This window comes from Telmatherina bonti (genome assembly GCF_933228915.1).
Source record: "Telmatherina bonti genome assembly, chromosome: 1".
Lineage (NCBI taxonomy): Eukaryota > Metazoa > Chordata > Actinopteri > Atheriniformes > Telmatherinidae > Telmatherina > Telmatherina bonti.
In genome coordinates, this window is record NC_136619.1 from 25294634 (window position 1) to 25309334 (window position 14701).

The 14701-nt window shown below is 36.7% G+C and overlaps 2 protein-coding genes across 3 annotated transcripts; one reads left to right on the forward strand and one right to left on the reverse strand.

The window, feature by feature from the left end:
- Positions 1–147: 147 nt before the first annotated feature.
- cyb5b (cytochrome b5 type B) lies at positions 148–5488 on the forward strand. Of its 2 annotated transcripts, none has more exons than XM_079246474.1 (5): positions 148–561; positions 1942–2070; positions 3857–3883; positions 3982–4013; positions 4125–5488. In XM_079246474.1, exons 1-5 carry the CDS (start codon positions 364–366, stop codon positions 4213–4215), a joined length of 477 nt encoding a protein of 158 aa, XP_079102600.1. In that variant the 5' UTR covers positions 148–363; the 3' UTR covers positions 4216–5488. The 2 variants fall into 2 exon arrangements, with proteins under 2 accessions (XP_079102600.1, XP_079102599.1); XM_079246473.1 differs by having other exon boundaries at positions 4122–5486.
- A 4983-nt stretch (positions 5489–10471) lies between these two features.
- Positions 10472–13986, reverse strand: LOC306759041 (adenosine receptor A2b; the record flags this gene model as incomplete). Its single annotated transcript, XM_079244526.1, has 2 exons — positions 10472–10749; positions 13185–13986. The coding sequence occupies 2 exons, from the start codon at positions 13984–13986 to the stop codon at positions 10472–10474; spliced, it is 1080 nt and encodes a 359-aa protein (XP_079100652.1).
- Between the last annotated feature and the right edge of the window lie 715 nt (positions 13987–14701).

Here is a 14701-nt window from a genome sequence, read left to right on the forward strand (position 1 = left end):
CTCGCGATCCCAAAACGGCAGATCTGATTGGCTACCATTCTAAAACTCACAATTTTATTGGTCGATGGTCGCGGTGACGCTCGCTTGAGAAATAATGTTGAAACCCATTGGTCTGCTTCACATGTCTCCTTATGTAGCCTACCGGTTTAGGGTATGATTTCGTAACAAGTAACGTTGTGTGTGACACTTTAGTTTTGTTAACATTTTCGCCTCTTATCTGACAGCTGGGACTTTGTGTGATCTAGTAAAAGCTCTTATTTTCTTAAAATAGTATCGAAAACGGATCAATACCCAGGTAGTGTTACTCCCTAACCCGGCTAACAGAAGCGAGCATTAGCTAGCTCATCGATATAGATTTTCAGAATGGGTGAGGAAATTCATGACAACCTAAACACTGACCACGAATCTGCTAACAACTCCACCAATGAGAAAAATGGAGAAAGAGCAGACAGCGGTGTAAAATACTACACGTTAGAAGACATAAGACTACATAACATGAGCAATGACACATGGCTCATCATTCACGATAAAGTCTACGACATTACAAGCTTCCTGGAAGAGGTAAGAAGCCGCTTATATCGACTGGTGACATCTATTCTGGCATTTATGCTATAAGTTGTGTTTGCTTTCAAGTCTTCTGTTACGTTACTTTGGCATAAAGTACTTCCTAGAATTAGAAAATGTTTACATGTCACGCGTTGACGTGTTACGTTTGCTGTCCGTCTCCAGTAAAGACAGAGAAGTCACTATATAAATATCACCTTTACTCCAGGTTTTAGGCGACTGTTTCAGGCCATACACAGAGAAATGTGCCGGAAAACAGAATGCAAGTTTTCCCTGCTGTAAAGATTGGCTAATCTTAGCTTTGTTGTCACACAATTGTCGCGCATATCTCATATCTCTTATTTTAGTTGTTTACAAATCCAAGAACAGTTTAGGTCCAAATTACAAAAGTGATGTGTTCAGAGAACATGAACTAAGCAGAGCTCTTAGATCCAAAGGTTCAGGTCAACTAGTCCAGACCAGAGTCCAGAAGCATTATTTAACTGTTATGCTACAAAGTGGAACAAGCTACCAAGAGGATTAAACTTTCACTAAATGTAGACTATTAAATCAAGGTTAAAAACATTTCTTTTCTCCTGCACTTATGCATTAAATCAGGATGGCAACTAATTGAATTATTTTAAATGATTATTCATTTAGCTATTTTTTAGTCTTTAATGCTTCTATACACAATCTGTACTGCTTTTAATGTTTTGTGTAAAGCACTTTGAATTGTGTTATACATGAAAGGTGACATACACCTAAACTTGCTATACCTTATAATATAAATATAGTCTGCAACATTACTGTCGGGCCAGTAACTTGAGACAACTGTTGAGTTAGTTTAAGCAAATTTTAGTTAAAGGGAGCAAATAATGCTGAATCATAAACAGAAGTCTACTTTACAGTGATGTTATTCTTCAGTAGCAGATACAGTAGTAGTGGTAATCAGATCCTTAGTTAATCTAATTTTCATCATCAGTATATATTTGAACATTGCTTCTTATTCTGCTTACCAAATTTCTTTTGATTTTTGTAACATTTTATGTTTTGTTTTTTGTTTTTAATTTTTTTTGTCCATTGAAACACAATTGTTTCTACTACATTGAGTGATAAAGTTCCTGTAAGCCTATATCTGTAGTCAGCCATGTGGAGACATGCGGTGAAGTATGTTGTTTTGAGTAAAATGCAATTTCTTAAAAATTAAAAAGTATTATTAATTATTATTAAAAAGACACTCGAGTTACGTTTTCAGTTGTATGGAGTAAAATTATATTCACTTTTAAAATGTGGAGATGTGTTCAGAGGCACAAAGCCTCCAATTTCCTTAACTTCTAAAAATTAGTAATTGAATGAATGAACTCACTTTCTGTTAATGTTTACCATTTCATGATTCAGCATCCAGGTGGCGAAGAGGTTTTATTGGAGCAGGGAGGCACAGATGCCACGGAGAGTTTTGAGGATGTGGGTCATTCCACAGACGCCAGGGAGATGCTCCAGCAGTACTACATTGGGGAGCTCCATGTGGTAAGAATAGACTTGATTTCCTTCCTAAATATCTTATATTTCTGAATATCTTTGTTTTTATCCCTCTGTCAAATACTAAAAATAAACAAATTAGGGTGTTAGGGTATAATCTAAACCAGCTTAAGCAGAAAAAATTGATTATCATCACAATTTTTGAGGAAAATGTACCCATTATTGTAGCCACACATATATGGTAATGTAACTAGGTTAATTGACTTTCTTCCTAATTCTAGGTAGGTATAAAGGTTTCATTTGGATCAGAAAAAGTTTCTTTTCAGGAGCTGTAATTTTACATTTGACACGTTTCGACTGAAATTTCAACCTTCTCTTAAAAATGTCTTCCTACAAGAAGAAACAAACACAAAACAGAATGCAAAACAACAACAACAGGACGAGTCACTAAATCACAAAACGAAAAAGCAGAACAGGTGAACCTAAAATTGGCCATATCAGACCATACATGGACTGGGACAGTACAAAAGTAATCGGATCAGAGAGCAACAAATTCAAACGCTTGATCAACTACGCCATAAAAGTCAGAAGGCAAGCCAAGGACACCTCTGAGACGAGGAGTTGTTCATGCTGTGTCATACATTAGACTGGGGTGGGCAGAAGATGTGACCCGCTGGGCAAAAATCTGTTGAATTGTCAGGCGAGTCACTCCTCCAGGAAACCACAAGATGATAAAGACATGTCACAATGCATGTTGAATGAAGTTTTTAAAGAAAACTGAAATTTCAGTCGAAACGTCAAAGGTAAATTTACAGCTCGTCTGACTAAAAACAAACCCTTACACACATAATAGTTAGGAGTCACAAAATGGGGCTGTGTGAAGATTTTAGTTTTCTAAGATTTTTAAGAGGTTCAAACCCGTTTCATGAATGTTTGGTGGTTGAAGAAATAAGCTTTTTATGTTTAGTCCTTCTTCAAATCGCATACAAATGTGATATGTTGCTCATCCAGTTGAAATGAGCCAAAACTGCACCCCAGTTTGAGATCACTCCATTAGATCAGGAGACACTGTTAAACAGCAGACACGTCTGATATCTAAAATAAGATTCACTAAAATCCAGTCCTCCTGATTATTTATGTAATTAATTTATTGTTTTATAGGACATCTTTACAATATTTTAAGGTTATCTTTAAACACAAGCCTTATGTGTAGCACCATTGTGTAAGAAACTTTGCTGTTTTTTTTTTTTTTTAAACAAATCTTTTACTAATGCACTTGCACTTAAAGCAGGGACATGGAGTTTGGGCTTTGTGAAAAATGACCTTTCCACAGGCTTTGATAGAATGTGAATCATGAGGTCATTTTCCAAAGTTAGATTTTAAGTAATTATAAAGATCTCTCCATGCGTTAATGTGTCTTATGAATACTTCACTGCACGCTGCAAGAAAATACATTTTTAACTAAAAAGGAAAAAAAGGACTTTGGAAGTCGTCCACAATAATGGAATAATTCAGGCAAACTGCTGAAGATTGATATCTGCACCATTTATCCATATTAAGCAGTAGCAGGAAGAGATCAGGTCATATAGAGGTTCTCTGTTTAAATATAATAGACTAACAAATGTATTTGGAAATGTCACTCTCATATAAGTGATGACAGCATTCTGGTTGGTGACAGTATACTGGTTACCAACAGTATACTGGTTACCATCAGAAAAGGTCTGCTCATGCTTCAGTTTGCCTTTGTAATTAATAATTACTTCCTATTGAGATGTTTTCTTCTTTATTCATCCATAGTAACTTTTATCATGTGTCATTTTTGTTGTCTTTATAGGATGACAGAAAAAAGGAGAAAACAAAGGTAAGTTTTATCTGCGTTGTAGTCAGCCTAGAAATGCTACATAGTTAGTTATTCTCCTTTATCACATTTATATTTGTATCATCTCATTTCTGTTACAGGAGGCACAAATCTCAAATTCAGGAGAGTCCAGGTATGGAAAAAGGGATAAGTTACACAAGATTTGCTGCACCTGTATAAATTCTGTCAGTGTGTTTAAGAATAGTGTTTTTGTAATTTTCGGTGTTACTGTATTTTGCAGCAGCTCCTGGACCTTGTGGTTGATACCTGCCGCAGCAGCAGTTGTTGTTGGGATCATGTATCGTTTCTTCATGTTTGAACACAAGTCCTCTTGAGCCCTCGCATCCCGTTTTCATCCCATTTTCTCATCAGGCGGCCTTTGAATTGTGTGACCAAAACCTCCTAATTGCTGAATGCACACAGTTGGGACAGTCGGCATTGTCAGCGACAAAAAACAGCAGTACGATAACATGTTGTCTTTGTCAGCCTATGTGTGTCAAAGAACAAGGATGGAAACTTTTATTAAATTGTCTGCCTTTACTTTCCATTTCTGTCATTATGCTTTTTGTCAGTGATGTTTAACGTTGTCTTTCAGTTTAACTTTTATGTGCATTTAACGCAACTGGATGTCCAGAAAATCCAATTGCATTTACATAGTTACACAGACTACATGGGTACACTGAAGAATTAATTTATTATGACATCTTGTTTATGATGAGCAGTCGCCATTCTCCTTTTAATCCAAATTAAAACATACGTGATCTCCAGAACATTTTCATGGGATTATTGTCACAGCTCGCCAGTCCTTGCGATGGACTGGCTGTCCAGGGTGTACCCTGCCTGTCGCCCAAAGCCAGCTGGGATAGGCTCCAGCTTCCCCGCGACCCTGAATTGGAATAAGCGGTTCAGAAAATGAATGGATGAATATTGTCATTCCTTCCTTACTGCACAGCTTTGCTGTGTTTCGTTGCGTTTGCCACCTGCAAACACAATCTGTCCAGCTATATAAATGGAGCGTCAAATCTTTGTCTGATCCTTTTTGAAAATCATTTTTAGTTATATCTGTGATTATTTAAGATAGATTGTGATCTGATTTGTCTTTTCTTTGTAAATGTATGAAGTATAAATGATACATTCTGCTTTTAGGATCCAGATAAAATAGATTATGATAAACGAGTGTACTTGAACATTATTTCAGCTTCTTTGTTACTTTTCTGTATGTTATTTAACTGATGCTTTTTCATAAATTTCTTAATTGTCATGCATCTTCATTTTTTTTATGTTCTGGCAAGAGGTACTGGCATTGTGGGCTTTGAGCTGGTTTCCATTGGGTCATGTGTGTGTTTCAGTACTAGCCAGAAAAAAGAGCCATAGATGCAATGTTGATGCACCACGCTTTTATCTGTCTGTTAACATTTTCAGTTCGGCTCAGATCATAATTAGACAGTATTTAATTATCAAATTTAATAGATTGGAATTTTCAGTTAGTCTCATAATTCAGTAATCTAATTACCAACAGTCTCTACAAACACTTTTTTACATTTGTCCAAAATGTTACTTGCAGATGTCTGGATTATATTTTATTTTAAGTTTTTGTCATGACTTTGCATTTCAACTGCTCTTTGTCATTGGAATTCTTTGAATACAATAATCTATTAAATTGATAAGTATGAACAAGAAATAAAGTTGTAGAAATGTTGTCTTATTTGGATTCTGTGCAGTTGGTGATAATTGAAGGAAAAGTTCTCACAATTAAAAAATAAATTGATTCTTTTGAAAAAGAAAAAAGTAAAATACTCAGAAAGGGTCCTGTAATAACACTGCTCTTCCAGAATGTTCACTATAAGAAAAACTGAAATTGACTAAATCGCCTAAATCCAGTCCTCAAGATTTACCATCCTGCAACTTTTAGACGCAACCCTTCTCCAATGGATGATGTCTGCAAGAAGACATTAACTTCAGGGAGAACTGCATCAGTAGAAATGTCAGGAATATTATCCATATATTTTGATTAAACATAGTTCTTGGATGTTGCGTACAGTAAACCTGCACACCAGAGCTATTTTTCCTGGAAATGATAAGAGATATAAGAGGAGACAAGCAGGAAGAGATTGCTGAAATGAAAGCTATTCCATCTGCAACCTCCACAAGAGCCCTTACAGACTAGAGTACTACAGCCCAACAAAGCACAGACAGCACAAATCAACATGTAGTGATTCATCTTTTTCTATCAGCTTAAAGCTGGTGGAACATATGAATCAGATACTTTTACTGCATAATAATTTAAAAAAGACAATATGGCTCTGACAATGATTAAGTAATTAGTTCAGAAACTGAATAGAAAAAAATCTAAATAGAATAAAATGGCAGAAGCCTTGCAGTTTATGATAACTTTAACACCCATCTATTGTCTGTACCTGCTTACTCCTATGCAGGGTCATGAGAAATTCCTAAAATGTCCAATCTAATTTTTAGTAAAGTGTAAGGAAGGACTTCTTTTCCCCTCCCAATGCTATACTTCATATAAACAGATGATGGCACTGCAACCTCAAGATGCTGATGTATCAGTTGCTTGGTGTTTGAAAGGCAGTGAAAAAAATATAAATATAAATGGTTAGTTTGATTTCTGCACCCACTCTGTGTTCATCTCAAGGTTTTCATGGGCACAGAACAGCAGAGAGCACAATAAATTCATCACTGTTACATTGGTGTAAAAGACATCTTGCAGGGATGAAAACAGCCACCTACAAGATTGCAACTGTGACAGTGTGATACAGATAAAGACCACAGTTTGCAAGTCCAGTACATTTAACTTTTTTTGACTTCTTAGCATAATATACGAGCATAATATTGGACTCTTAATATGGATTTTCGAACATTTGGCCACTTCAATACCATGACAGCTTTGCTGTGACAGAAATCATGGCAAGAGAAAAATGACAAGCGCCGGAAAGGTAGTATGTTGTATCTGTGAGAATACATGAAACCCTGGAATCCTTATTCCCCATGACCGAATAGCCTGTCATTTCCATTAACAGCAATCCTCAAGGAGAGCTGAGGGTGCTAATGCACACCACTCCATTGTCCTGCCAGACCCATTTGAGGGGAAAAAACACAGCAGGAAAGACACTTTGGGATGTAGCAAGGAATAAAGATGATCTACAAAAATTAGAAGCAAGGGACTCATCTTGGCCATAACGTGCATATTTTGTTTTTTAAGAATTCAAAATAACATTGTAGAATTTATTTTCATTATTAGCACACATATGTTGTATATATAATCATGGACTTTGCATTTGGAAAAAGAAAAAAACACCTGAAAAGGTTTACTTGAAAAGAAAGAAGATTCCCAGTGATGTTTGAGCATTCCTGCATCCTTCCCTTGCATTATGATTTAAGAAATCTCCACAAATATTGGTAACAAAGCTGACATTTGAAAGTTATCTTTAAGATGATACAGTCATCACATCACTTTGCCCATCTGTTAGCTTGGTCTGTCTATTAGGTTTGTTCGCGCCTCGGCTGGGGGGGGGTTGGGGGTCAAACGGCGGCCTTTCTGTGCGGAGTTTGCATGTTTTCCTTGTGGGTTCTCACGGGGTGGGTTCCTTCTTCCTCCTGTCATCCAAAAAAATGCACGTCACGTTAATTGATCAATTTCAAGTAGAACAGCATTACTTTCTACCTCAGCAATTTAATATGTAATGTGTAATGCTCGTTTTTGCTGCATGCAAGTCATTTACAAATAATTGTTTACACGAGATAGTTAAATATGACAGAAGGAGCTCATAAAAAACAGCACACATAGTTTTTAAACTTTAAATGTGTAGAAAGATAATATAACAAATGACTGAAACTGTTACTGTATTTAAGTAAACAATAATGAAATTTTACTGTTAGCATTTTCACTTGAGATTGCAGTGTCTTGACTTTTTAAATAATCTAGAAAGATTATTTGAAGAATCTCCTGGTTGCTTCTATTTCTATCCATTGCACAAGACAGGAAAATGATCTATTAAGGAGTGGAATCTAAATTGTTGTCAATCTATCAAAAACTGGTCGCACCATTAAACTCAGCCCAAGAATTGTTACTCTGCAAAAGGAAAATAAAAGCTATAAGACAGTTCCATGAAACTCTGATACTTTAGACAGCAACAGCTGCGAAGTGCATGTGTTCACTGTCATAGAAAGAGTACACATTTGCTTTGTTTTCAAGGGGTGCCAGGTAACAGGCTTTGCTGTATAAAAAGGGCATTTGATCAAAACTATGTATTGCACATGAGCATACCAACAAACCAGGCTTCTGGTGACCTGGTGGTCCAGACAGATGAATCAAAGTAATCACAGCCTTCATGTTTGGTCAAATGCAAAAAAATGTTTTTTTTATAAGAAGCTTGTACCACTTGTGAAGCATAGTGATGAAAAATTCATTGCCTTGCAGTCATTGATTCTTCTATGAATTCTGCGTCATGAATGTAGTTTCTACAGAATAATAATCATTCTGTGGGAAATTAAAGGGGCAGGTCATGCAATGATTGCCTTCAAAATCTTGTAGACGATTCTTGTAAATTGGGCATAACTATGACTGGCGGACAATTGGGCTAAACACTATGAAGTTTATATAGGATAGAATACCACCCTATAGGCCAAAGATGTACTTTTTATTCTTTGCACATTTAGATCTATATATATTTGGGTTTTTGTAAACAAATCAAAGATATCTTATAGTTTTATTTAGTTTACCATTTCTCATATCTCTAATATGTTGTCTTGTCAAATTATGAACTAACTATAGCACACACACACACACACACACACAAACCTTTATTTAATTTTGAAGGTAATATTTGTCTAATTTGTCTTTGTGGAATTTTAAACCAAGTTTGTTACAATAGTAGACCAGGAAATCAGTTTTACTGAAATTATTCTCTAAACCACTCAAACACGAAGTTGATTAAAAAACATACAGGTACAATATATGACAAGTTAAACTCAAATTTCTGTATTAAGAAAATTAAAAAAGAAAACTTTTCAGTATATTGGGCTTATAGAAAATAAACATGTATAAACATGCTGGTGCCTGTGGTCAAAGTTTCAACATGAAAAAATAAATAAAATAATCACCTGGAACTACCTCTGTCACAGTCATCATACATGGTCTCAAGTTTCTAAGCAAAAAAAAAAAAGAAAACTGGCCCCTGAGTATATAGGTTTGTTTCAAAGGCAGAGCAGCTCATTGTACGAAAACCCAGTATAAAACTGATAAATGTCCAGGTTTTTGTAACTTACACAGTCACCTCACAATTAAAACAGACTCACCAGTCAGCAAATATCACCTTAGCATCAATCCAGTTATCCAATATACATATGCTAAAGCTAGATTAAGTCCACCGAACAATTCAAAGGCATCATACTTTATTTCACAGATCATCTATAAATCAATACATTTATTCTTTATATTTAGAAACAAAATATGTACATACAAAAGGTCATGAGGTCATTTCTCTCACATAACTTGGTGATTTTTTTCCCTGGTACTCACCAATAGCAACACCAAGCAGCAATCCTGAGGCTAAAATGAACTGTATAAAATGTTTCCGTATTTCGGAAATTACACTGAACCTTTCTTCTAAATCAACCTTCATCATGACATTAAACTTTATTCAGAGGTGGAAATGTTCATTGCCAAGCTGAATACAAGCTGTAGGTAAAGACAATGAGGAGTAACTCCATAGGCAGTTTGTGCAGAGATATTAAGCCCCAGATCTTCCCAGCACAAGTTATCTCTTCCTTGCACAAATGTGGTGACCTTTCTGTAGTGTAGGTGCTAAATTACTTTTCTCCTTGCATGCACAGAAAGGCTGCAGCTTAAATGTTAACTTCTTTCAGCTCTTATATGCCAAAATCTTTGATGCACAGTTTATAATAAAGATTAGGCTGATGGCCTTAGTTCTTCAAAGTGCTTTAATCAGACTCGCTCCCGCATATTGCAAATGAAAAGAAGCTGAAATGTTGGTTATTTTGATGAGGTAATCAACTAACTTCTAATGTCTGAGATATTTTTACCCAAGTAATGCATCTTAAAAGGCTGACACTACTAAAAACTGCATGGAGAACATTTGCAGGCAATTCTGGAGCACAGGCAAGGGTGATGGCCAGCTATAAAACAACTAAAAAAGGTGGTTTAAGAGGCTGTCTTTGACCGGAAATCAAATCCTGGCAACAGTGTGTTAATGAGTAAAAAGAAATAAAGAAAAAAAATCAAAATCACTCAAGACAAAGCCTGTATTCCAATCAACTGAGCATCTGTATCAGACTGGAATTTGATAAAAAATAAAATAGAATAATTAGTATAACATCTATAATGATGCACACAGTACAGAAGTTTTTTCAGACACTTGCAAACACAGCCTGAGTATCAAACCATCTACATCGCAACTCTTGTGACCCATTATTTCCTTTTGAACCTTGATGTCCTGCATGGAGACATATCAACAACATGGCCATGATTGCCCACCCAGACAGTGCATCACAATAAAGAGTTTGCTGACCAAATGGTCCGTACGTTGGTGGCACTCTCCAGGTTTAGAGGTCCTAGGCCAAAGTAACCAGCGTACAGGTGGAAGACACACTGGAAGAGCGCTCATGCACACTGACAGTATTGTCCAAAAATCCTGATGAGTTGTTGAAGTTTAGGGTGTTGGCCAGTTCAGGGCAGACGGCGAGAACCAGCCTCTGGAGAACAAGGTGAAATTTCCTGCGGAAGTTTCGGTTTATCCAGAAATAGAAGATGCAGTTGAGGAAACCATTAGAGGTTGGCAGCCACACCACCACAAACTCAGCCCACTCTGGTACGCTGCTACCGGAAACTGCTGTGGGACAGAAAATATTGATGTAAGGCACATATACACACTCTGAAGACAAAGCTAAGACATCAACAGTGAGTCCCACTCTGGTTGGTCTGTTCTTGGGTACATTTACATCACATTTAAACCAAAAATAATTTAATCCCGTTAGCATTTTTAACATATCAATATTATTGTTAAAATGAACCAAGACAGTCTGTTTGCAATATTACTAATATGTTTTTACCTCAAACATCTTTAACAGAAATTCCATTTCTATATTTATCCACAGCTTCTGTCATTGTTCTGAGACAGTAAATGAAAACCTTTTTGAAACTAAATATAACCACATACATTTCAGATCCCATCCGCACTTCCCTTTTCTAAATCAGTTGGTGGCTCTTTTATTGAACTTCATGTCATAAATTTCCCTCTTCATATAGGGGGCTTTAAGCAGCTCTAAAGAGAGCTTCATTAAGGTCCCTTCTGATGGAAACACATTTGGAAGCATCAATCTTCAGCAACTACAGACCTGTACACAAACTCCAATATTAAATTAAATTTGAAAGAATTGTCTCAAAGCAGCTGAATGGTTTCATGACATTTTAATATATATATATATATATATATATATATATATGTATATATATACACACACACACACACACACACACACACACACACACACACACACACACACACACACACACACACACACACACACACACACACGTATATCTATGTCAAAGAGAGAAACAGATAGACAGGTAGGTAGGTTTTAGATATAAGCTGCCTACAAAGGCAACATCTTTTTGTTTTAGCATGCCATTTCCAAGCCACATTCTACATGTGTTACATCAGCATGGTTTTGTAGTAGAAGTGTACAGATACTAAAGTGGCCTGTCTGCAGTAGCACATTATGAAGTGCAAAATATGACAACAATGGAGACCCCAGACTGTTGAGTGTCCTCCGTTCCCAAACGCTTATTGAGGCTTGATAAATGAAAAGGTAATGTGACAAAGTGGCAAACAGGTTCCTGTACCATCTTTTTTTTTATTTTTTATTTTTTTATTATGTATAGCCTTTTGAGCTGCTCTATGGTATAAAAAGTCTATATAAATATTATTTTACTGAGTGACAGAGTGACTAATTCAAGTTTTTATCTGCAAACAGAATGATCAACGTCTTAAGATTTTTACCCAGACTGTGGTGGAAACAAGTTTAGAGATGACAAGTAAAAATTCCAACTTCACAACTAAAGAGGTTTTTTTTAAGTTAATCTTAAACATTGTCATATTTTACTTCCAATTGGTGTGAATTATTTTTAAACTGAATATTAAGTAATGTTGATGAGCATGCCTGATAATACACGAGAAATCCCTTTCAGAGTCCTTTCACCAGAGAGTGATGATGTGAAGCCATCAACTTGACATTTAAAATCCAGATTTAAGAAAAGTACAAAATTAGCTGGGAATTGGTGGAATGAAAAAGTGCTTCTCTGCTGGAATCACCATCACCATTTAGACAAGCACACACTTTGCAATTTATGTTAAGACTGTCAGCTTCATTTTGCAGGGATTTTCATATCTGACAGATAAGAGCCCCATTTGGAAAAGGTCTTCACTTCTAAAAATATTGAGCTGTGACTCCACTTTCAGAAGTGATTACTCCAAGACATGAGGAAAGTTAAAAAAAAAAAAAAAAAGAAAAAGGAGTGAGTCATAACTTGGCTTGAATCTGTATATTCATGCCCACAGTTACATAAATAACTGACAGCTATTCCTCTCACTGTCCTGACAATAAATAAAATATTTAATCGGAAGAAATTGGTTCTAAATTATGGCATTGATATACAAATAAATCTTACAAATTCCTAGTTTAAATAACCTCTCCTTTGGAACTTGGACACATGAAAAGAAAAAAAAAACTTAATCTGAGATCTAAAATCTCTTACTTGACTTGCTCTCTTGATTAATTTAATTTACTGTATACAGCAACCATATCAAACCATTATACCAGGATCTAAAGTGAACGTTACAACAACAGTTTCTAGATATTTTGCAGTTAATAACAGCTTGCCCAGATGAAGACATCAATAGAATTCATTAGCTACTACATGATTTGCAGTTCATTATTCTTCACTGTGATATGCAGCAAAGTCACTCACGTCTCAGATGACCTGATGCAAAAGAAATAACCCACATATTTCCATTTTAGACGCATTTATCTTTGAAAGTTCATCACCCTCATCTTAGTGATCTAGTTCAATGACCATGAAGAGAGGAGCCAAAATGGGTGAATGTAAAAACTAAAGCCAAGTATCCTAAGGTAGTTTTATGAACTATAGGTTATTTTAAATCGCTTTGTGATTTAATGTTTGTGTGAAAACAGGTTTCTAATGAGTTATTTCTTCATCCACAGTTCTACTTTAAATGCTCATTCCCAGAGATGTTTTGCTTACCATTGTAGATCATAGCAGCCATGCAGGGTGTCCAACAGGTGTAGTAGGCGGTCATCACAGGCACAAGCACCCTTGATGCCACAGTGTGCCTGCTGCCACGCGCACAGCCATACTTGCGCAGTTTAAGTGTCTGTCTCTTGGCCGCGCACCACACCCTCAGGTTTGCATAGGTCATGACGATGGAGCAAGGGAAAAATATCAGACATGTCAAGCTCAAGGAGTAGACTACGTTTGTAGAATAGGATGGATTGCAGACCAGGGAGGCGGTGGAGAAATGGACCTCGATTATGCCGTCTGGAAATGAGATTGGCCACAGTAAAAACGGAGGGAAGCCCCAGGCGAAGGCTATCAGGAGAAGCGTCCTTTTTCTGGTCATCAGAGTTGAATACTGCAGCGGGTAAAACACCGCGATGTACCTCTCAAGACTTATTGTGGCCAGTGTGTACATGCAGGTGGAGTAGACGGTGGCGTTGCAAAAAGCAACTACATGACAGAGAGCATCTGGGCCCTCGGTGTAGTCCTTTAACAGACTCACCCAGAGATTTAAAGGCATAACCAGCAGTCCAAACGAAGAGTCTGCAGCAGTGAGAGAGAGCAGAAAGTACCGGGAGTTTCTTGACCAACCAGGCACCGAAGAGGTAATAACCAGGAGAACCGCAATGTTTCCCAGAGTTATCATCACGCCCAAAACGATTATTATGCTTACTTTGATGGAGCGGTGGGTCAGCTCCTGCAGTCTCTGAGGGTCAGTGTCTGACAGATTGGACAGGTCGGAGGTTGAGAGGTTAAGTGTTGTGCACATGGTAAGTGTAAGTCAATCATAAGTCATGTGAGAAGGACAAAAAAAAAAAAAAAGTTTAAATCCATGAAAAGTATGGAGTTACATTGGAAAACAGCGACTACGGATTGTCTCTCCCTGCTGCGTCAACAATCAGCTGCACACCTGCTGCAATTAGTGGTGGGAGAAACATCCGCTGCAGCTCTCAGGGATCCTCCTGCTGCAGGAGGCCGACACCGTCTTTACTAGAGACTTGCTGTTTTATTTCATTTTTTTCTTAGTTTATTCGTGTTACATGGCTATCATACTCAGAAAAATATAGGTTAGGTGAAATCTATATCTTTCAGGTGAAATCGCCACAGAAGTCATTATAGACCAAATACAGTTTGAAGCAGTCACTTTTTTTCAAACTAGTTCTGAGATTGATGTTAAAGCGCCCGGTTATTGTACAAAATAAATGTTGTCCTTGGACTGCTGACATGCAACCAAATGGTTGTGAAATGCTTAGCAGACAATAATATGAGCCCTGGAGTGTCCCTGTCAAAGTTCACCGATGAGGTCAAATAATTTTAAAAATGACTTTGAGGAAAAAGGATAGGTCTTTCTGCAGGACTTAAGCAAAAAAAGAAAAAAAAGAAAAGAAAAAAGAAAAAAGTTTGCTGCAATGAGAATCCAACTGCGGATTGTAAAGTGAATGTAGTTACATTCCAAAATATGCTGCACATAAAGCTTCATCTCA